The sequence below is a fragment of the Rhinoraja longicauda genome, chromosome 6 (genome assembly GCF_053455715.1).
Source record: "Rhinoraja longicauda isolate Sanriku21f chromosome 6, sRhiLon1.1, whole genome shotgun sequence".
Lineage (NCBI taxonomy): Eukaryota > Metazoa > Chordata > Chondrichthyes > Rajiformes > Arhynchobatidae > Rhinoraja > Rhinoraja longicauda.
The window spans coordinates 36,344,788-36,367,232 of record NC_135958.1 but is presented as its reverse complement, the minus strand read 5'-3'; the positions used below and the strand labels follow the sequence as shown (position 1 = coordinate 36,367,232).

Below are 22,445 nucleotides of genomic sequence, written 5' to 3'. Positions count from 1 at the left end.
ACAAAATTCTTAAGGGGTTGGATAGGCTAGATGCTGGAAGATTGTTCCCGATGTTGGGGAAGTCCAGAACAAGGGGTCACAGTTTAAGGATAAGGGGGAAGTCTTTTAGGACCGAGATGAGAACGTTTTTTTTCACACAGAGAGTGGTGAATCTGTGGAATTCTCTGCCACAGAAGGTAGTTGAGGCCAGTTCATTGGCTATATTTAAGAGGGAGTTAGATGTGGCCCTTGTGGCTAAAGGGATCAGGGGGTATGGAGAGAAGGCAGGTACGGGATACTGAGTTGGATGATCAGCCATGATCATATTGAATGGCGGTGCAGGCTCGAAGGGCCGAATGGCCTACTCCTGCACCTATGTTTCTATGTTTCTATGTCTTTCTTTGCCTCTGAATTTTATTATGTGGGAAATGTGCCCTAATGTTGCTGCACATTTTTATGGGTTTCTTAATATTCTTTTCAAATTTACAATATTTGTAAATTTTCACCACTACAATTCTTGCCCCTCGAGTCCATTTAGATTCTTACTCTCCAAAGATAAAGTGGGATACTTATCTTTTCTGATGAAATGGGCCACACTACAAATATCTAAACATAGCACAAAAAGTAAGGAAATTTGTGTTTGGTAGATTATTTCTTTGTTGTAACAATGCTTCTTGGCAATAAATCTTATACCGTTGGAAAGCCTGTTTATTTCCCTTTTAAATGGTGCCACATTTGTAAGGAACATGCATTTGTGGGATGAGCAGCAGAGCTGAGCATATGGGTTGGGCCTGTTTCCGGCTGTATATATATGATGATGATGATGAATGCCAAACAGCTTATCCTGCTGTTGCTATTGACTCTTGTTTTGAGCTTCTGGTACCCCCAGGTGTTGACAATCAGGTGCCTGATTGGCAGCATCTGTGAGCATGGGCCCTGCTACAGTGGTCAGTAGGTGTCTGCTCCAAGAATCGGCATGCCACGTTTGACTGATCTGGATAGGGCCCGTGCGATAGGGCAACTTCAAGCTGGTGTTCCGCAAAACTAAGTTGCAGCATTATTTGGAGTGAGCCCTAGTACCATCTCCAAAGTGAAGGCCAAGTTCCATATAACGGGGGATGTCAGAGACAGGCCGCGAAGTGGGCGTCCCAAGAAGACGACACCCGAAGAAGACCGTTTCCTCACCCTGTCAGCACTTAGGAACCGTAGGCTGTCTTCTACAGATTTGCAGTCAAGGTTTGCCCTTCACCATCAGGCCCGTTTGTGCTGGTGTCGGCAACACGTGCACTGGAACCTGAACATGTGGAGGAACGTTATGTTCAGCGATGAGTCCAGATTCTGCCTACAGCAGTTGGATCATAGGGTCAAAGTGTGGAGAAGACGCGGAGAACGCTATGCTGATTGCTGCACCGATAGAGTAACATCTTTTGGTGGAGGCAGTGTGATGGTGTGGGGCGGCATCTCCCTCACTGGAAAAACGAGGCTTGTCATCATTGGAGGCAATCTCAATGCAGAGATATCGAGATGAGATTCTGCAACCAGTGGCAATCCCATATCTCCACAGTCTGGGACCGAACTCTATCCTCCAAGATGACAATGCTCGCCCCCACAGAGCAGGGTTTCTCAGAGACTACCTCCAGAATTTGGGAGTGGAGAGGATGGAATGGCCTGCCAGCAGTCCTGACCTCAACCCCATTGAACACTTGTGGGATCAGCATGGGCGTGCTGTTCGTGCCAGAGTGACCAACACAACCACATTGGCAGACTTGCGACAAATGCTGGTTGAAGAATGGGATGCCATCCCACAACAGTGTGTGACCAGGCTGGTGACCAGCATGAGGAGGAGGTGCCAGGCTGTTGTGGCTGTGTATGGTTCTTCCACATGCTACTGAGGCTCCTGTTTATTAAATGAATAAATTGTTAAATTGCCAATATGTCTTGTTTCTTCAGACTTCAATCATCCAATCCACCAAACAACACCGAACAAGAGTCAATGGCAGAATAAGCTGTTTGGCATTGGCAAAGATTTGGCAGATTTTTCATGGGCGCAACCCACATACTCAGCTCTGCTGCTCATCCCACAAATGCATGTTCCTTACAAATGTGGCACCATTTAAAAGGGAAATAAACAGGCTTTCCAACGGTATAAGATTTATTGCCAAGAAGCATTGTTACAACAAAGAAATAATCTACCAAACACAAATGTCCTTACTTTTTGTGCTATGTTTATATATAAATGTATTTACCAATCAGTTGCCCATTCTGCAAGCTAATTAGTGTGCTTCAATTCTGCTACATTTTTCTCAGTATTTGCTGGATGAAGCCAAGATAAAAATAGTTAAAGAGACAAGTAAAATAGCAGTCAAGAAGATGGTCTAATTAGGAATAAACCATGCAGTTATTTTGAATTGTGATAATTTTCTTGGCAAGCACTATCATTGCTCATGTAAAAACTCTGAACGGTGAAAATACTGGTTTTATCTTGCAACATCACACAGAACATAGAGTAAAGTATACTAAACAAACAAATTCCCTGCAGATACTGTGGCATTAATGCTGCACTATAAACTGGCAACATAAAAGATTCACCCACAGCTCCTCATGCCCTGCGCCAAATCTCAATCAGCATGCTAAACAGAATCAAGACATTTCCACAGAGAGACTGAGAACAAAAAAAATGTGCATCACCGGACTGGTGCAGTACACATAATAGCAGCATGTTCCACAACACTAATGACAGCTACCTAGTTTTACTAGAATGATTACCATTGCATAGCATAAAAAGATCTCAAAGGAAGCATTGAAACATATAAAAGCAGGAAAGATGAGAGTGTATTGAAACCATACAGACATCTGCACCTTTCCACCTGCCAATCATCAAATTGTCAACCTGGATTATTTCCAAGCAAAGCAAGGTGACTTTTTTTTTCCTCATGGCTGGGCACTATTCAGAATGTGCTAATTATCCTGTTTGAGTGGGAATCATTGCCTAGGCTTCATACGCTGATTACAGTATGTTAAAACAAGCTATTTAACTGCTCTCCTTCTCAGTAAGATTTTTTTAAATGGCAAAAAAATCGACTATTTGCAACATATACTTATGACAGAAGCTCCATAAATGAAATCCTTTAAGTTCTTTGTTCATTAATTTTCAAATACCTTTCTCTTTGCACATAATGCAAATTTGTCAACTTGACCAGTTTGATCACAATATGAAAAATAAACATTTTTCTTACACCTGCTAAAAGGTGACAAAATTATTGCTGCTCCACAAGATACTCTTCAAAGCTGCCAACTGACTCTTTCATTAAAAATCTCAGGCCCAAAGGACTATTTTTGCTGCCTATTTACCTAGCATGTCTGTACAATAAAAGCACTGTTGTCACATTCTGTAATGGTGACAAAGACAAAGACATAAAAAGGATACAATAGTCTTTGTGGTACAGAGGGGTGTTCATTCAAATTAATGAATTAAGTGCTCATTAAGTAGACTGTGTTGCCCTATATTATTTTTAACAGATTTGTGAAATTCTATATATCTCTTTAAGATTAAGAAATAGGTAAGGAGATTGAAATGCCCCAAGTACAATCTTCTGTTTTGTGAAAGATTCCTTTAAAGTACAATATAACACTCGCCATTTTGGCATTAAAGAAAAGGGAAAGATGGAAATACAGACAAGCTATTGGTCCGAGGGTAATCATTTTACAGAAGAAGATAAGAAATAGATGGAGGATAAGACCATTTGGCCCCTCATCCTTGCGCTGCATTACAATAAATTCATAACTGACAGTTTACCTCAGTGTTACTTTTCTACAACTAAACCTAACCTCCATTGTCATTATGTGCCTTTAATTTTTCATTTAATTTTATCCTATGCAAAATGATAAAAAATATTGATATCAATTAAAATTCAAATCAAACATTTTGCTTTTCCATTAAGGTTGGTGACTCCATTCTAATGACTTGCTGCACATCGACACCAACCTGCCTGGTGTAAAGCTAAGGGGTCAGATATGAAACATAACGAGTTCCCCACAGCCTGAATCATCCCAGGACCTGGAGGGAAAGCCAGGGGCAGAGTGAGAGGTCCGATTTGCTGGCATCTGATCTTCTAAACGTTCTATGTAATCAGATAAAGTATGATTGCACTGACACCTCGCCAGTTGTTTTTCTTTCAGTCTGCTGGTAAATGAAGCTTAATTTGAATCAATAGTTTGAGAATTAATGTACCTCCGTATAATGCCACTATATTGTTTCGACTATCTTTAATAGTAGTAGCCATGTATATAATTAGAGCATAATATGATTTAAAGCGGGCATTCCGAATTTTTCAAAAAAACATGAACTCATATCAATGTATTCCTAGAAAAAAACACTCAGCATTCCGAGCAAGTCCTAATATCTGTACACTTCCTCACAACACAGGACAGGTTGTTCCATTGCTAAAAAACACCGATAACTTACCCATCAAAAAATCCTTTAAAATTGTGGGCAGCTGCAATGCTTCGATTTCTCTACCCCACCCCCCCCACCCCCCAACGAAACAGCAGTCATTATGGTCTACGTATGGTTCTAAGTGAAAAGGTGCCACACAACACTTTTATTGAGAAATATCAAGTATTTAATACAAGTTAATTTCATGCCACATTCCTTTCCACCATTACACTTTACCAGATATGCAACAGAGAATTTATGAGGAGCTTAGAATCTCTCTATAATGATTACTAATGCATTTACAGTGCTCTCCATAATGTTTGGGACAAAGACCCATCATTTATTTATTTGCCTCTGTAATCCACAATTTGAGATTTGTAATTTTAAAAAAATCACATGTGGTTAAAGTGCACATTGTCAGATTTTATTAAAGGGTATTTTTACATATTTTGGTTTCACCATGTAGAAATTACAGCTGTGTTTATACATGGTCCCCCCATTTCAGGGCGCCATAATGTCTGGGACACATGGCTTCGCAGTTGTTTGTAATTGCTCAGGTGTGGTTAATTGCTTCCTCAATGCAGGTAAAACAGAGTTCTCAGCACCTAATCTTTCCTCCAGTCTGTCCATCACCTTTGGAAACTTGTATTGCTATTTATCAACATGAGGACCAAAGTTGTGCCAATGAAAGTCAAAGAAGCCATTATGAGACTGAGAAACAAGAATACAACTGTTAGAGACATCAGCCAAACCTTAGGCTTACCAAAATCAACTGTTTGGAGCATCATTAAGCAGAAAGAGAGCACTGGTGAGCTTACTAATCGCAAAGGGACTGGCAGGCCAAGGAAGCCTTCCACAGCTGATGACAGAAGAATTCTCTCTTTAATAAAGAGAAACCCCAAACACCTGTCCGACCGATCAGAAACACTCTTCAGGAGTCAGGTGTGGATTTGTCAATGACCATTGTCCGCAGAAGACTTCATGAACAGAAATACAGAGGCTACACTGCAAGATGCAAACCACAGATGGCCGGGTTACAGTTTGCCAAGAAGTACTTAAAAGAGCAACCACAGTTCTGGAAAAAGGTCTTGTGGACAGATGAGACGAAGATTAACATATCAGAGTGATGGCAAGAGCAAAGTATGGAGGAGAGAAGGAACTGGCCGAGATCCAAAGCATACCACCTCTTCTGTGAAACACGGTGGTGGGGGGGTGTTATGGCCTGGGCATTTATGGCTGCTGAAGGTACTGACTCACTTATCTTCATTGATGATACAACTGCTGATGGTACTAGCGTAATGAATTCTGAAGTGTATAGACACATCCTATCTGCTCAAGTTCAAACAAATGCCTCAAAACTCATTGCCCGGCGGTTCATTCTACAGCAAGACAATGATCCCAAACATACTGCTGAAGCAACAAAGGAGTTTTTCCATGCTAAAAAATGGTAAATTCTTGAGTGGCCAAGTCAATCACCCGATTTGACCCAATTGAGCATGCCTTTTATATGCTGAAGAGAAATCTGAAGGGGACTAGCCACCAAAACAAGCATAAGCTAAAAATGGCCGCAATACAGGCCTGGCACAGCATCACCACAGAAGGTACCCAGCAACTGGTGATGTCCATGAATCGCAGACTTCAAGCAGTCATTGCATGCAAAGGATATGCAACAAAATACTAAACATGGCTATTTTCATTTACATGACATTGCCATGTCCCAAACATTATGGTGCCCTGAAATGGGGGGACCATGTATAAACACTGCTGGAATTTCTACATGGTGAAACCAGAATGTATAAAAATGGCCTTTATAAAATCTGACAATGTGCACTTTAACCACATTTGATTTTTTCTATTACAAATCTGAAATTGTGGAGTACAGAGGCAAATCAATAAATGCTGGGTCTTTGTCCCAAACATTATGGAGGGCACTGTAAATGGCTGAAAAGCTAATTTCCCACTGCTGGACTGCTGGCTGTAGATTTCAGCTTTAAAAAAATGCCAGAATGTGAACAGACAAGTTGAAAAGGAACATCATCTTGGTTTCTGGGTAGCGAATCACTGACGCAATGGTACGCCAGTTGATTCCCACTGTTATCAGGCAACTGAATGGTCCTGACAACAGCTAGAATACGTCCTGACATCCTATCTACATCATTGAAGACCGTTGAACTTTAATTGGACTTTATCAGATTTCAATGCTATATCTTGCACTAAATGTTGTGCCCTTTATCCGTGCACTGTGGATGGTTTGATTGTATTCATGCATTGTCTTTTCTTTGATTGGATAGCATGCAAGCACAAGCTTTTCACTCGACTTCAAACACTGTACACGTGGCAATAATAAACAAAACTAGTGTGAATGGGTGATTGATGGTTGGAATGGACTCGGTGGGCTGAAGTGCCTGTTTCCATACTGGATCTCCAAACTAAACTAAACTAATTATATCTTTAATATCTAAGACATTTCGCAGAACATACATACAAATTAAACCAACTTGCAAGACATGGCTAGCCAATAGCAAATCATTCTTTAGCAATGAATACCTTTTCTTTCATCATCAAATAACTCCTTCGTCCCAGAAATGAAGCTGGTTCATTCTGCATGACTTCTAAGGCAAGTTTATTTTTCCTTGGGTATGGAGGCCAAAATTGAAATACAGTTCTTTGGGCACAATCTTAAAACCTTGTATAATTTCAGCAAAATTTCATTGATCTTCAAAACCCTTGCAGGAATGGTCAAACGGCCATTTCATTTTTTATTTCCCCTCCAGAGTTTGCTACACCTGCATGCTAGATTTCTGTGTTTGCAGTTTTAATACTCTTGGACCTTTCTGCACCCAAGATTTACTAGTTTCTCAACAATTTAAGAAAAAAAATCCCACCACATTACTGTCTTCCCAAGAAAATCAATCACGTTTCATTTTAATTATCCTTCATCCAGCACACTTTCTAATTTAAATAACCTGTTCAAATGCCAAAGCACACTCTTTGCACCCTTCTCACAATTCGTTGCCCACCTGTCTTAGCATCAGCAAACTCGACGGTATTATTCTGCCCAAATGTCGAATAATCAGGGACAAGTCGCACCCAGGCCACTCCCTCTATCCCCTATGGCAAAAAGTATAGAAGACATAAACACTGTATCATTTTAATGACAATAATGTAAGTTATTGGAAAATGTTTTATTTTAAAAAATAGGTTTATATACTGCATCATTAATTGTAAACTGAACTGTTGTACGTTTTGTTGTTACATGTGTGTTTTATTTGTGTATGTATAAAAGCAATAAAGATTAAAGTGAAAACAAAAAAGTGCGAAAACTCACACCTCCAGATTCAGGGACAGTTTCTTTCCTGCTGTTATCAAGCAACTGAACCATCGTACCAACAAGTGGAGAGCAGTCCTGAACTACTATCTACCTCATTGGAGACCCTCAGACTATCTTTGATCGGACTTTACTGGCTTTATCTTGCACTCAACATTATTCCCTTTATCATGTATCTGTACATTGTGGATGATTCGATTGTAATCATGTATTGTCTTTCCACTGACTGATCAGCATGCAACAAAAGATTGCACTGCACCTCGGTACACCTGGCAATAAACTGAACTCACACGAATAGTCCAAGCAGCAATGGGTCACTTGCACGTCATTGTTGGAGTAAGAACATTGCATTATATGGAAACAGTTGCAGCTTTGTTCATGAATTTGGTTTCTATGATATCCTGGCTTCTGATACTCAGAGATAAAGAGGCACCAAATTACCTGCAGAAGCTTATGTTAGTGAGAAAACAGTGCGACAGTTCACCAAATAAATTCCTCCAAACTTATGTTCTGAAATATGCATTTATTTTGCTTTGTTTTTCTGCACTGCTCCTCTCATGCAACATTTAGATCATTGCAATTATTGATAACATTACCAAGAGTTTACATATATTTTTAATACTCATCTAAAAGTAAAAATAGGCTATTACTGCCGTCACAACCTTTTAAATCATCCACTTGATTAGAGACAACTGTACCACACTGCAAAAATGCAAGAAGAATTTGCAGACACTGTTCTACTAATTTGCATCTGTTTCATTTTAGTTTCTTTTCAAAGAATGACCTGAAAAGGAAGAGTAAACAATGATTCCCTGAAAAGGAAAGCCTATAAAATCCATCTAGCAGGTCGGCAGATTAAAATTAAGCCTGGCAGCGACAAATACATTGCTAGATCCAAGAAACAAATTGGTCTATGGACAGACAAAAAATAACTCTTCATAGGGTGCAGGACTTTTTTTGCTTGGAAATTCATGTTTTCCAGATAAAAGACAACAGAATATTTAGGATCAAATGGGCTTTAAAGATTCTGTTCACACCACCACCACTGTAATTTTTTTAAACTATTCTTTAATTAATCAACATTTCTTTGCTTTAATCTAATTTTGTGAGTGGGGCAATTAGATAATGCAGGGGAACGAAGTGTAGTGATTTGACTTTAATGAAAATTCTGATTTGAATTATTGAGATGCAGCATTGACAATGCAAAGTAAGAGCTTTAAAAAGTGTGACAGACACCTCACTAAGTGACCAGTGAGCGCTGCAGTTTTATTTTCTTCCAACTTCAAAATGCACTCTAAATTGTAATCCAGCGCAAAAAGTATTACTAAAATTATTTTCTTAAGACTAAATAATCAATTGCAGAGACGAGTGATTTAAGTTATAACCAAACATGGCAGGATAGGTCATGTGTAGGAAGGAACTGCAGATGCTGGTAGACACAAAATGCTGGAGTAACTCAGTAGGACATGCAGCATCTCTGGAGAGAAGGAATGGGTAGCGTTTTGGGGCGAGACCCTTCTTCAGACAGCTGGTCATGGATGAATCATGTGTTGGGCTACAGTCTGTTTATACTGATGGAACCCACCTTCAGGAAGCACAGGCAGCCCAAATAACTGCCTCAGAACTGATGATCTGAAATCAGTGGTATCTCAGCTGCACGGAGGCAGAGAGGAAAGCTCTTCAGTGGGTAGTCCATAGAGCTCAGAAGACTATCAGAACACAGCTACCAGCCATGACCCTTAACAGCATTGATGTTCAGAGGGATCTTCAATTCTAATTCCATAATTCCCTGAAAATGGCAACACAAGAAGACAGAGTGGTAAAGAAAGCATACTTGCTTTCATAGGTCGGGTATTGAGTATAAGAGTCAGGAAGTCATGACGCAGCTTTATAGCACATTGGCTCGGCTGCATTTGGAGTTCTTTGTACAATTCTGGTTGCCCCATTACAGGAAGGATGTGGAGGCTTTGGAAAGGGTGCATTGGTGTGTTATCAGAATGGTACCTGCATTAGGGGCAGCGGCTCACTAGCAGTCTGTTCGTCTTTTTTCCTTTTTTTTTGTTGTTGTGTGTCGGTGTTGGGATGGTTTTTATATATATTTTTGGTTGTGGGAGGGGGTGGTGGTGTGGGGGGGGGACGACTTTTCTCTTCCTCACGGCGCGGGGTGCGGCTCGGCTACGGGGCCTAACATCGCCCGGTGCGGCTTGGCCGCTGGACTTTACATCGCCCGGTGCGGCTCGGCCGCTGGACTTAACAGTGCCCGGTGCAGCTCGGCCGCGGGACTTAACATCGCCCGGTGCGGCTCGGCTGCGGGTCTTTTCATCGCTGGTGCGGCTCGACTGCGGGACTTAACATCGCCCGGTGCGGCTCGACCACGGGACTTAACATCGCCCGGTGCGGCTCGACCACGGGACTTAACATCGCCCGGTGCGGCTCGGCCACGGGACTTAACATCGCTGGTGCGGCTCGACCACGGGACTTTACATCGCCCGGTGCGGCTCGGCCACTGGACTTAGCTGCGCAAGGCTTGGTCGCGGGCCTTTCATCGCCCGGTTCGGCCGCGGGACGTTTCAGCGCCCGGTGCGGGGACTGTGCGGGTCGGTCGGGGACGAGCTGTCTGTCCGTGGGCGTGGGGAAGTGAGTGGAAGTTTTGTTGCCTCCATCACAGTGAGGGGGTGTTTGGAGTCACTGTGATGGACGTTTGTGTTGGGGTTATGTGTCTTGTGTTCTTTTTTTCTATGACTGCTATGTAGTTTAGTTCGGTACTTCGGTGCCGAACGACAAATAAAGCTCTGTTATACCTGTTATACTGTTATTAGCTACAGGGAGAGGTTGGCCAGATCTGGATTGTTTTCTTTGTAATGCCAGAGGTTCCCAGGAGACCTGATAGAAGTAGGTAAGATTATGAGAGGCATAGAGAGAGTAGACAGTCAGAACATTTACTCCCAGGATGGAAAAATCAAATACTACAGGGCATAGTTTTAAGTTGAGAAGGCCAAGGCTTATGGATATGCAGGGAATGGAGGGATATGGATTATGTGCAGGTAGATAAGAGATAGTGTCGGCATCATGTTCAGCACAAATATTGTGGGTTGAAGGTCTTGTTCTGGTGCTGTACTATGTTCTATGAAAGGGTAAGTAATAAGAGAAGAAATATTATGAGAGTAATCTGTCAAGACGCACAAAGCAGATATCATATCATATCATATATATACAGCCGGAAACAGGCCTTTTCGGCCCTCCAAGTCCGTGCCGCCCAGCGATCCCCGTACATTAACACTATCCTACACCCACTAGGGACAATTTTTACATTTACCCAGTCAATTAACCTACATACCTGTACGTCTTTGGAGTGTGGGAGGAAACCGAAGATCTCGGAGAAAACCCACGCAGGTCACGGGGAGAACGTACAAACTCCTTACAGTGCAGCACCCGTAGTCAGGATCGAACCTGAGTCTCCGGCGCTGCATTCGCTGTAAAGCAGCAACTCTACCGCTGCGCTACCGTGCCGCCCAGATAGTAAGAGCTTCTACAAATGCATAAAAATCAGAGCATTAAAGTAAATGCTAGTTTCCTAAAAGGATGAAACCAGGTAACAGATAATGGGAAAGAAATGATAGAAGCTCCAAACAAGTATTTTGTATCAATTTTTCACAGCAGAAAACACTGACAGCATCCCAATAATGGTGGAAAATGTTCAGCAAGAGATGCATTATCATTCAAGAAAGCATACTAAGTAAGCTTAAAGGACTCAAGGCTAGCAAGTCCCCTGGGTCTGATGGCCTGCACTGTAGGACTTTCCAAGAAGTGACAGAGTCAATGGATGCATTAGCCATGTTGTTCCAAATTTTCCTACACTGCGACAAAGTTTCAGTGGATTGGAAAAAAAAAAACAACACATATATAATGCTCCTTTTTCAGGTCAGATGGGGCCAGAAAGCAGGAAGCCGCTTAGCCTAATATTGATAATTTAGCCTGAATTAGCTTAACATTGGGAAAACATCGGGATTAGTCAAGAAGCTGTGGCAGGACAATATAGAAAATCATATTATAATCAGTCAAAAATTTTGTTTAAAAAAAATTATAATCGTATATAACAAATTTATTAGGCCAGATTTTTGACCCACTAGTCAGGGATACTACCCCACCAAGGTTTTTCAGTACATGAGGCTTCCTCCTAAGCAACACCAAAACCATTCCCAAGGAATGTGGCTCTGGAAGGATGGTGGGGGATAGGGAAGTGCAGGGGGTTGATGGTGAACTACAATCTGCCTTGGGAGGCACATTTTTGAGTCTTTTTATTAGATTTTTGTTTGTTTTATATATTGAACTTTTTGTTGTTTATTATGATTATAATTTTATTTATTCAGTAGTAATTTGTTTATTACTACTGAATACTATGTTTATATATCTGTTGTGCTGCTGCAAGTAAGAGGTTTAATCTGAAGAAGGGTCTCGACCTGAAACGTCACCCACTCCTTCTCTCCAGGGATGCTGCATGACCCGCTGAGTTACTCTAGCATTTTGTGTCTACCTTCGATTTAAACCAGCATCTGCAGTTCTTTCCTACGCAGTAAGAATTTAATTGTTCCACTTCTGGACATATGGCAATAATGCACTCCTGACTCACTTTGCTAAAATACCAGCTATATAATCACATATTTCAACTACCGTTCTAACTTGAATTGTGTGCAGTTATCGAAGCTGTGATCTAACTAGCATTGTACATGGATCTACCATAGCCTCACTGCTTTTATTCTCTGTACCTAGTATCAGAAAAGAGAGCATCCACTGAACATTACCGTGCAAATTTATGAATTAAATACTATTTTCCCCCATTTTTTGCCTTATTGACTATCTAGATCTAGATTGTTCTACAATGCAAACTTTACTTCTCACTGTAAACTGCACTTTTTTCATATATCATCTGTAAGCATCTTTAGCACTCACCCTGCATGTCACATCTAAATCATATATCATAAATCATATGTTTTTCATATATATATATATATGAAAAAGTGAGGGTCTGAGTAATGGGACTGTAGAATCACACTGATAACAGCTGCCCAGTCACAGAAACAAACGTCAGCCATGACCCATTACTTCTCCCAATTTTGAATCCAATTTGCCATTTTCCCTTGGATCCCCAGACTATATTTCTGGTTGGATTAATGTAGTCAATTAGCCCAAATTTACATAGACTAGGTCCAACTTATTTGGGAACAGTATAATTTGGTGTGCAACTGACACAGAAATCGTTGCACATGTGTTAGTGTATGGCATATGTCATATGTTATGAAGTGTTTGGTTTAAGATGATGCAAAAATAAAGAATGGTCATTATCATGTTTCACATCATGATAATTTCATTTTCAACCACAAAACATTGATATCAACAGTGTTACATGAACTAATTTCTCTACATCTGTCTATTCATCAGACTGCCTATATACACGCACATCCAGCAATTAGATTATGTTTTGGATGACTAACTTTGAGCTGTCACATTAATTGTGTTTTTCCCTTTCTAGCCTAGGAAAACTAAAATTAAATCAACAGAGAAAAATCCTGTTGTATATAGAATTCAGCTCAATAAGTTGAACCCGAGGAAAGTGGAGTTTATTCTGCCTTCAGACCAGCACTATACACTAAAAAAAACTGTATGCAATTGCATTTGGTTGCATTAGTGGAATCTACATGTGGAACTTTAGTTCTTTTTCAAATGAATAAATAATTTTGTACTGCATATTCTATTTCACATTGCTCAAAGCTGATGAACCCATCATGATGCACTAAAGATCTAAGATTTGTTGTCCATCAATTTTTATTAAATCTAATATTTTATAATAACAAGCAGCTTTAAAAAGTTACACAAAGACAGAAGCATAAACGTCTCAAGCATCTTGTATAATATTATTCTGGTCAATAAATAGTAGCAAAGTCTTTTCCCTGCTTATATACATAAGCTATTTTTCTTCTAAAATTGTAGAATATTAATTAAGTTAACTTTGAATTTCTGCCAAATCATTGAATACTTTTACAGCATATAAAACACAAATCGCGTTTCTGACCTTTCCTTTATTGCACAATTGTGAAACATTTATTTTACTGCACAATTCAATGATAAAATACAATATAAGATGCCACCAAAGAAATTCACCTGAATGTTGCATTATTTTATTCACTTTAACGCAATTTATTCCTTTATGAATAATGTTTTGTGATATAGACAGAAACTGGTAGGCTCGGCTAATAACCATTGATTAATGCTACCATTGTTACCAATTGTTATCTTCATCATTTTCCTGATTCTACAGCAGTGAACAGCATCAAGGCAGGGTTACAACAAAGTATCATAATTGCATAAAAATGCTAAAGATTTTAAATCACTATGTGCTGTGCCTAGATGTTTTCCCCAACAGCTTTGAGGATGATCTTCAAGTCCACATCAGTGGAAAAGGAAAAAAAATCCTAAACAATAACATGAAAATTACATCCATTAAAATCCATAAATTCTAGTCATTAATACTTCAGACAAAACCATAGTCATTAGAAGGAACTTACAGCAATTTGTTTGTCCATATTTTCTTTTGTTGCAAGCAGGCTATTATTCTCCGCCTTGCACTCAGTAACTTTGGCAACATACTCCTGTCAAATATTGAACAGATATAATTATCATATATTTTATGAAATTTAGTTCAGCCTCAAAAATCTTGTTTCACACATTGTTTGAGCTGAAATAAGTTGAACAGAAAATTTACTTAAAATAAGTTAACAAATCTTTTCACCATACGCATTATAAATCTTCGCAAATTTGAAGTTGCTGAAATACAAGTTGCTGAAAAATAGAACAAATAATTCATTAGGTTGATAGGATTCTTTGAGGTCAACAGGGAAGACTCGTCAGTTTGTACCCTGGTATGTGTGAACTTTGGGATGTGTTCAGCATAGTATAATTTAGGGAGTCTTGTAAAGAAGTTAGAACCCATGGAATTAGAGGAGGTGACTGGGTAAAACACTGGCTCAGTGTCAGAAAGCACTTGAGTTCAATGGAGGATTTTCATACTGAAAGGTGAACAGATGTAATATTTCCCATGGTATCACAAAATGCTGGAGTAACTCAGCAGGTCAGGCAGCATCTCAGGAGAGAAGGAATGGATGATGTTTCGGGTCGAGACCCTTCTTCAGATTGAAGAAGTCTGAAGTAGGGTCTCGACCCGAAACGTCACCCATTCCTTCTCTCCTGAGATGCTGCCTGACCTGCTGAGTTACTCCAGCATTTTGTGATACCTTCGATTTGTACCAGCATCAGCAGTTATTTTCCTAATATTTCCCATGAGTCAGTTTGAGCCAATTATTTTCAATTGTTATAAACAACCTGCACATGGATGCAAGAAACAACATTATAACATTACAGATATCTCAGAATTCAACAATGTTGTCAATAGAGATCAAGACTAAAAATGATAGATGAAATGTGGTATGGGCAGAAGCAGGGCAGGTGAAGTTCAATGTGACTAGTGAAGTACACCTTACGGATCAGCTAGAATTGCTGATTTTGAAAAGTAGATATGAACACTGAGAAACTTTTTTTTTTAATCCCTAAATGGTAGCAAGGTAGGCGGGATACAGAAACAGACATTCGATTGGCTGAGCAAGAGGCAGAGAAGAAAAATGCAAGGAAACCAAGGTATGGCAGAGTGGCCTATTTGGAAGGGCTGTGTTGAGAAAAAGTTCAACTTAAGGCTTTGGCAAGAAGGGCTAAGGAAAAGAATGCTGACCTGTGAGGCCCGGAGCAGAGCAACAGCAAACAGGAAGTGTAAATAGGAGCTGTTGGAAATAAATAAAGGAGGCATGTAGGATCATGCAATGTATCACAGCTGCAGAGGTGTGGGAGCTGGTGGACCCTTGGTGGTTCACTTATTGACCACATCTGCAGCGTGTTGGTTGATCAAAGAACTCAGGCTCAAAGTTGACAACTGGGAGTGTGAGCTTGAAATGCTGCCGGACATCAGGGACAGGGAGAAATACCTGGATGTTGTGTTTCTGGAGGCAGTCGCACCCATTAGATTAACTGCTTCCAGTTTGGTCCATAGTCAGGAGAAGGAGGGTGTGACTGCAAGTGAGGCAGTTAGGGGGATCAAAGAGGCAGTGGTAGAGGAGCCTCGACCCATGAGCTTGTCTAGCAGGTCTGAGATTCTTGTTCCCTGTGCAGACGAATGAAGGGGCTGTAGGAAGGATGAGCAACCCTAACCATGGCACTGCGGATTAGGGAGCCATTCAAGAGGAGAGAGAGAAATGACATGTAGTTGTCATTGGGAATAGTATAATCACGGGCATAGGCACGATTCTCTGTCGCAAGGGTCGAGTCCCGAAGGCCAAGTCGCCTGCCTGGTGACCAGGTTCGGGATATCTCGTCTGGCCAGCAGAGGAATTTGGAGTGGGAGGGGAAAGATCCAGAGGTTGTGGTCCATGAGGGTACCAATGACATGGGTAGAAGGAAAGAGCTGCTACTGGGGGAATTTGAGTAGGTAGGGACTAAATTAAAAAAGCAGAACCAAAAAGATAATAATCTCTGGATTGCTACCCGATTTATGAGCAAATTGACATCGGAGTGAGAAGATTAAAGAGTTGACACGTGGCTCAAAGATTGGTGTGGGAGAAGTGAGTTTGAATAAGTGGGACATTGGCATCAACACTGGGGAAGAAGGGAGCTGTTCCGATGGGACGGACTCCACCTGAACCATACTGGGACCAGGGTCCTGGCAAACAACATAACCAGGACCGTAGATAGGGGGAGGGGGGGGGGGTCTAATAGACTATTTTCTAAGGTTGGGGGCATAGACTATTTTCTAAATGGGGAGAATATTCAGAAATCGGAAGTGCAAAGGGACTTGGGAGTGCTGATGCAGGATTTCCAAAAGGTTAATTTGCAAGTTGAATCGTTAGTAAGGACAGCGAATGCAATGTTAGCATTCATTTTCAAGAGGACTAGAATATAAAAGCTGGGATGTAATGCTGAGGCTTTGTGAGGCACTGGTCAGACTACATTTGGAGTATTGTGAGCAGTTTTGGGCCCCACATCTGAGGAGGGATTTGCTGGCATTGGAGAGGGTCCAGAGGAGGTTTACAAGAATTATCCCAGGGATGACTGGGTTAATTTATGATGTGATTGATGGCTCTGGGCTTGTACATTCTGGGCTTTAAGGATGAGGGGCCATTTCATTAAAATTTACCAAATAATGAAAGCCTGGATGGAGTGGATTTGGAGAAGATGCTTTCATGAGTGGTAGAGTCTAGGACCGAAGGACCCAGCCTTAGAATAAAAGGACGTACCTTTAGAAAGGGGATGTGTCAGGAATTTCTTTAGCCAGAGGGTGTTGAATCTGTGGAATTCATTGCCATTGTAAGTAAATGGTTAGGCCTCAGTTATGGCACAGTGGACAATACTGGGTATCAATAAGGATTTAAGGACCTTAGAAAGGGTACAGAGGATTGCACAAGCATGTTCCCAAGGATAATTTGGGAACGAGTTTGAAAATGTTAGGAAGGTTTTCTATATAGCAGAGAAGGTAAGGGCTGACCTAATTCAGGTTTTCTATTAATTCAGGCTAAATTATGGCCTGGATATTTTTTCATACTACCTGGCAATGTGGGAAGAAACAGAAGCACAGGGGAACATGCACACTCCACACAGACAACCCTATTTTACCTCACGTGGAATGCTTTCATGTGACTGTGTTTGAGCTAAGTGTGCTGTCATACGTTAAGTGGTGCTTTCTCCTTAGAAACCGTTACTTCATTGTAGCAGAACACATGAAATAATTAGGTTCATGTCATGGTTTCCATATTATTTAAACATTATTGCATATAATCCCAATGTAAAGTTGGTTACTATCTTGTGATTCTTATCCCCTGCTTATTTGGTTCTCTGAAGGAAGGACTTCTATTGGAGGCAGAATAATATGAGAGAAGTTGAATGACAACAATTCCTTTAATTTGCCAGGTCTGTAAGAGTCTTCGTTTGTGTTGAGGATTAAAAGTGACACAAGTAGGTGAGAAACTATTAGTGAAAAGTGATTGTGGAAAGTATAACAATAAAAAATCTGATCCTATTGTTGTAAGTTAAATGTAAAACCACTGATGGCTGATTGGTCATCAATTGTAACCTAATGTTTATCAAATACAGTTTTGTTTATTGTCAATACAGAATACAGAATACAGAGCTTTATTTGTCATTCGGTACCAAGGTACCGAACGAAATTACATAGCAGTCACACAAAAAACAAAGAACACAAGACACAAAACCCCAACACAAACGTCCATCACAGTGACTCCAAACACCCCTTCACTGTGATGGAGGCAACAAAACTTCCACTCTCTACCCCACGCCCACGGACAGACTGCTCGTCAAGTACCGAAGTACAGTGAAAAGCTTTTGTTAGGTACCGAGGTACAGTGAAAAGCATTTGTTTCATGCTAACCAGCCAGCGGAAAGACAATACATGATTGCAATCAAGCCATTCACATTGTATTCACAGCCATTCACACGATAAGGGAATAACGTTTTGTGCAAGGTAAAGCCAGCAAAGTCCAATCAAAGATAGCCCGAGGGTCCCCGATGAGGTAGATAGTAGTTCAGGACTGCTCTTTAGTTGCGGTAGGATTGTCCAGTTGCCTGATAACAGCTGGGAAGTCTGAATCTGGAGGTGTGCATTTTCATACTTCTATACCCTTTGCCCGATGGGAGAAGGGAGAAGAGGGAATGGCCAGGATGCAACGTGTCTTTGATTATACTGCTGGCCTTGCCAAGGCAGTGCGAGGTATAAATGGAGTCAATGGAAGGGAGGTTGGTTTGTGTGATGGTCTGGGCTGCTTCCACAATTCGCTACAATTTCTTGCGGTCTTGGATGGAGCTATTCCCAAACCAAGCTGATTGTAAAATATAAATTGGATGCAATAGACTACCAAAATCTTTGGATTTCATGAGGGATTACTTTTTGCTGAGTGATCATGGACTTCATTGACTCGTAATGTTAGCCTTTCAATACAGCACTACCAATGCAGCACCTTGCACTTGTTGCTCAAATCAGCATTGATGTTGAACTTCAGTCCAAAGAATCGAGTCTTCAAACAATGTTTAAACCTGCAGAGTGCAGCTGATCTGAAAAAAAAAGTTATCTTGTGTAGTCGTAATTCTTTACATTAGATGTGACAGATTAGGAAGATGTTGTCATGCAAAGAAAGTTTATTATGCATGCTGGATGGTACTGTGAAATAAATAGTATGGTCTGTATTGGGAGCCCATATAGCCAGGTCTTTATAAGAATAGTTTCTCCCTAACCTGTGCATCAATGCCTTCATCCTTTGCTTTACTTGGGAAGGAGGCCAGCACTGCTCAGTTAAAGCTTCGTCCAATTACTTTCTCATCGTCCTGCTCCTGCATTCCAGGCTCTACCTCTTCTCCTTGAGGCTGCTGATCTACATGTCACTGTTCTTCCTTCAACATAGCTGTTGTCTTCAGTTGACTTGATGTATACTGCATGTTGCACATCCAACAACGTTTCTGAGTCACAATGGTGTAATTTATAGAATGGTCTTGGATTGATATAGCCAACAGAATATCATTTTCAGAAACCCAATTGTTCTTTCATCGATGATTCTAGTAATTGTATGGCTTTCGTTGCATCAGTTTCAGCTATGTGCTGGTAGAAATGCAAAATTGGTCTTTGGAGCCAACAAAATGGTGGACTGCCATGTCCTCCAGGATTCATTTCTCCAGACAGCACTGGCTGATGAAAATGTCTGCAGTATCATTTCCCCAAGGATGAAGGTATCATAAGTATTTCCTGCAAACATGATACTGGCAGCTGCGACATTTTTATGATGATCTACAACTACTTGAATAACGAAGGAGTGGAAACCTTTTCTGCTGAAGAAAAGGTTAGGGTTATTAACATGCACACAGCTGTCTGCACTTGCAGGAACCCTAGAATGATGGCAAATGCTACTGCTCCTCCTAAATCGTCCAAAAAATAAAGATGAAATAACCCGCGTACTTCATTTGCAGAGAAATTCTCTCTCCAATATTGCAGGGAGTCAAAGGAACGGCGACATAGAAGACATATGCAGCAGATACAAAGCATGATCCCGCAGAGGTGACATTGATCTTGACAAAGAACACAGCCGTGTCTTTCCGTAACATTTTACGTATATTTAAAAACTCTTAAGAGTTTAATACATAGTGCTCATCAAAGTAGTCGAAGTATGATGCAGTGTCTCGGACTATGGAAGTAACTCTTCATAGATGAATGCCTCCTGTTTCAAGGTTGCTGATCGAACCCGAGCAGCTAGTCACGGCTCTAATGACATCCAGTAATAGTGCTGCCAATGGTGGCTCCTAAGCTCTATGAGTACCTTAGCAGTGAAATGAGGAAACATAACTTTATGAACACTGAACTTGCAAAGAGATCTGAAGCTGCCCAATCAAGACCCCCAAATTGAGCGCATACCTTTGAGTGACAAGAAAAGCAATTAAATGGTATGATGTGCTCCTGGTTGTACTGACACAGTTCCACATGTGGTGTGGAGTAAATCTTTGAGTTCCAATTTATGTTCAAAGGGCCAAACATGGTGGTTTGTGCATCATTATGTGCGAAATTGATGCCAGCAAAAGATCACTTGTGCAGGCCCAATCTTATCCAAACATGATGGGTAAAATTAGACTGCGCAGCACCAAAGATAAATAGCTCTATGTAATCCCATTGCTTTCATTTTATACCAGCATTATCGGTTTAATAAGCAGAAGAAAGCAGTTATAAGTGGCGCACTTCTCTATTTTATTTTCCATTTTGATCTCAAACCAACGATCTAAATGGTGACCGAATTTTTCTTTACCTCTTAGAATGAATAAAAATCAGAAATTGCTCACAAAGGACTGGTCTCAACAAACAATGAGATTTTACATATTCTAAAATGGGTTTTCTAAAATGTTCTGGACATTATTACATTGTTTTGCAATCATTTTCACTCTGTGAAAATTAAGAGATGACTTAAAGTTTACAACACCAAAGGGACTAAAGAGCACAAATTTAAGATAAAATAGAATATAATTAACAGAAGAGAACTATAACTGGAGTTCATAATTATATTAAAGAGGATTGAGTTGTTTCTTGAAAAGATAAAGGAAATGAGGCAAGTGGGACTAAACAACTTCTAAGTAATCCTTTAGGTAGTACGGTGAAATGGAGCACAAAGAAAACCTTTTGTTTAGAGAACATCCAAAATGTTTTGTTAAATCAAATGTATATTATTCAACTCCAGAATATCTAATTGTCATATGTGCCGAAAACAGAACAATGGAATTTTTACTTGCAGCTGCACAACAGATTTGTAAACCCACTGCTCACAGACAGCATAATAAACAAAACATTGTTCAATAAATTAGAAAAAATGAGTGCACAAAAAATACCCAAAGCCCCTGGACCAACCTACACAGTTCGGAGTTTAGTTGCCGTTCCTAGTGTTCAAGAGCCTGATGGTTGTTGAAAAGAAGCTGTTCCTGAATCTGGAGGTCATGGTTTTCAGACTCCTGATCCTTCTTTCCGATAGCAGGAGTAAAATGAGAGCATGGCCAGGGCGGTGTGGGTCCTTGACGATGCTAGCTGTCCTCTGGAGGCAGCACCTCCAATAGATCCCTTCAATGGTGGGGAGGTCAGTACCCATGATGGACTGGGCAGTGTTCACCACTTTTGTAATAACTTCATTCCTGGACGTTCAAGTTGCCAAACCAGGCTCTTACAACCAGTCAACTTGCTCTCCGCCGTACACCTGCAGAAAATAATGACGGTATTCATCGACATACCAAATCTCCTTAACCTTCTTAAGAAGTAGAGGTGTTGATGGGTTTTCTTTACAATTGCATCAAATGCTGAACCCAGGACAAGTCTTCAACGATAGTAACGCCCAGGAACGTGAAGTGAGTGGCACTCTCCACCAACGACACTGGTTCATGAATCTTCGGCCTTCTTCTAAAGCCGACAATCAGCTCCTTGGTCTAACTGACGTTGAGAGCAAGGTTGGTGGCACCATGTTGTTCTCCAGCCAGTTGGTCCTCACAGGATTTCAGAATGCAACTTGGTACACCATCAGGTCCACCCTCATGAAGGATCGTTTCATGTCAACCTTGGTGACTGAGATTACAGTGCCATCGGGAGCTATGGGGACCCAAGAAGGCATATCAGAGTTCTCCTTTTTCAAGCATGTGTAGAAAGCTTCGAGCTCGTCCAGGAACGCTGATTCGCTTTCAAGAGCTGCCGCTTGGTTTCACCTTGTAGGACGTTAGGCGTGCACTGCATAATCCCTGCCACAGCCGCCAAATATCCATGTCAACCTCCAATTTGGAGCTAAAGACCCTCTTAGCCTTTTAGATGGCCTTATCGAGGTCATACCTGGACTTTCTGTATGAATACTTCGCTAGACGAACGCCCAAAATCTAGTCCTCAGAATATTGCGGATACCTGGTTCATCCAAGGCTTCTGGTTGGGGAAGACTCAGATGGTTTTGCTGGGAACACACCCTTCACACATTTCCTTCCGAAGTCGGTAACAACCATGGCGTATACATTCAGGTCTATTGCCGAGTCCTTGATCATCGCCCAGACTACCAACTCCAAACAATCCTGGAGTCATTCCTTTGCCTCCCC

At 40.9% G+C, this 22,445-nt stretch overlaps 1 protein-coding gene and 1 long non-coding RNA gene across 3 annotated transcripts in view; one reads left to right on the top strand and one right to left on the bottom strand.

The window, feature by feature from the left end:
- The window catches only part of LOC144594375 (uncharacterized), a 142,940-nt gene that overhangs the window by 26,570 nt on the left and 93,925 nt on the right, over positions 1-22,445 (top strand). The window lies entirely within an intron of this gene.
- The window catches only part of pmfbp1 (polyamine modulated factor 1 binding protein 1), a 549,552-nt gene that overhangs the window by 468,117 nt on the left and 58,990 nt on the right, over positions 1-22,445 (bottom strand). The window contains exon 4 of the mRNA XM_078400784.1: positions 14,306-14,389. Coding sequence (XP_078256910.1) covers positions 14,306-14,389 — 84 coding nt within the window. The remainder of the gene's footprint in view (positions 1-14,305; positions 14,390-22,445) is intronic.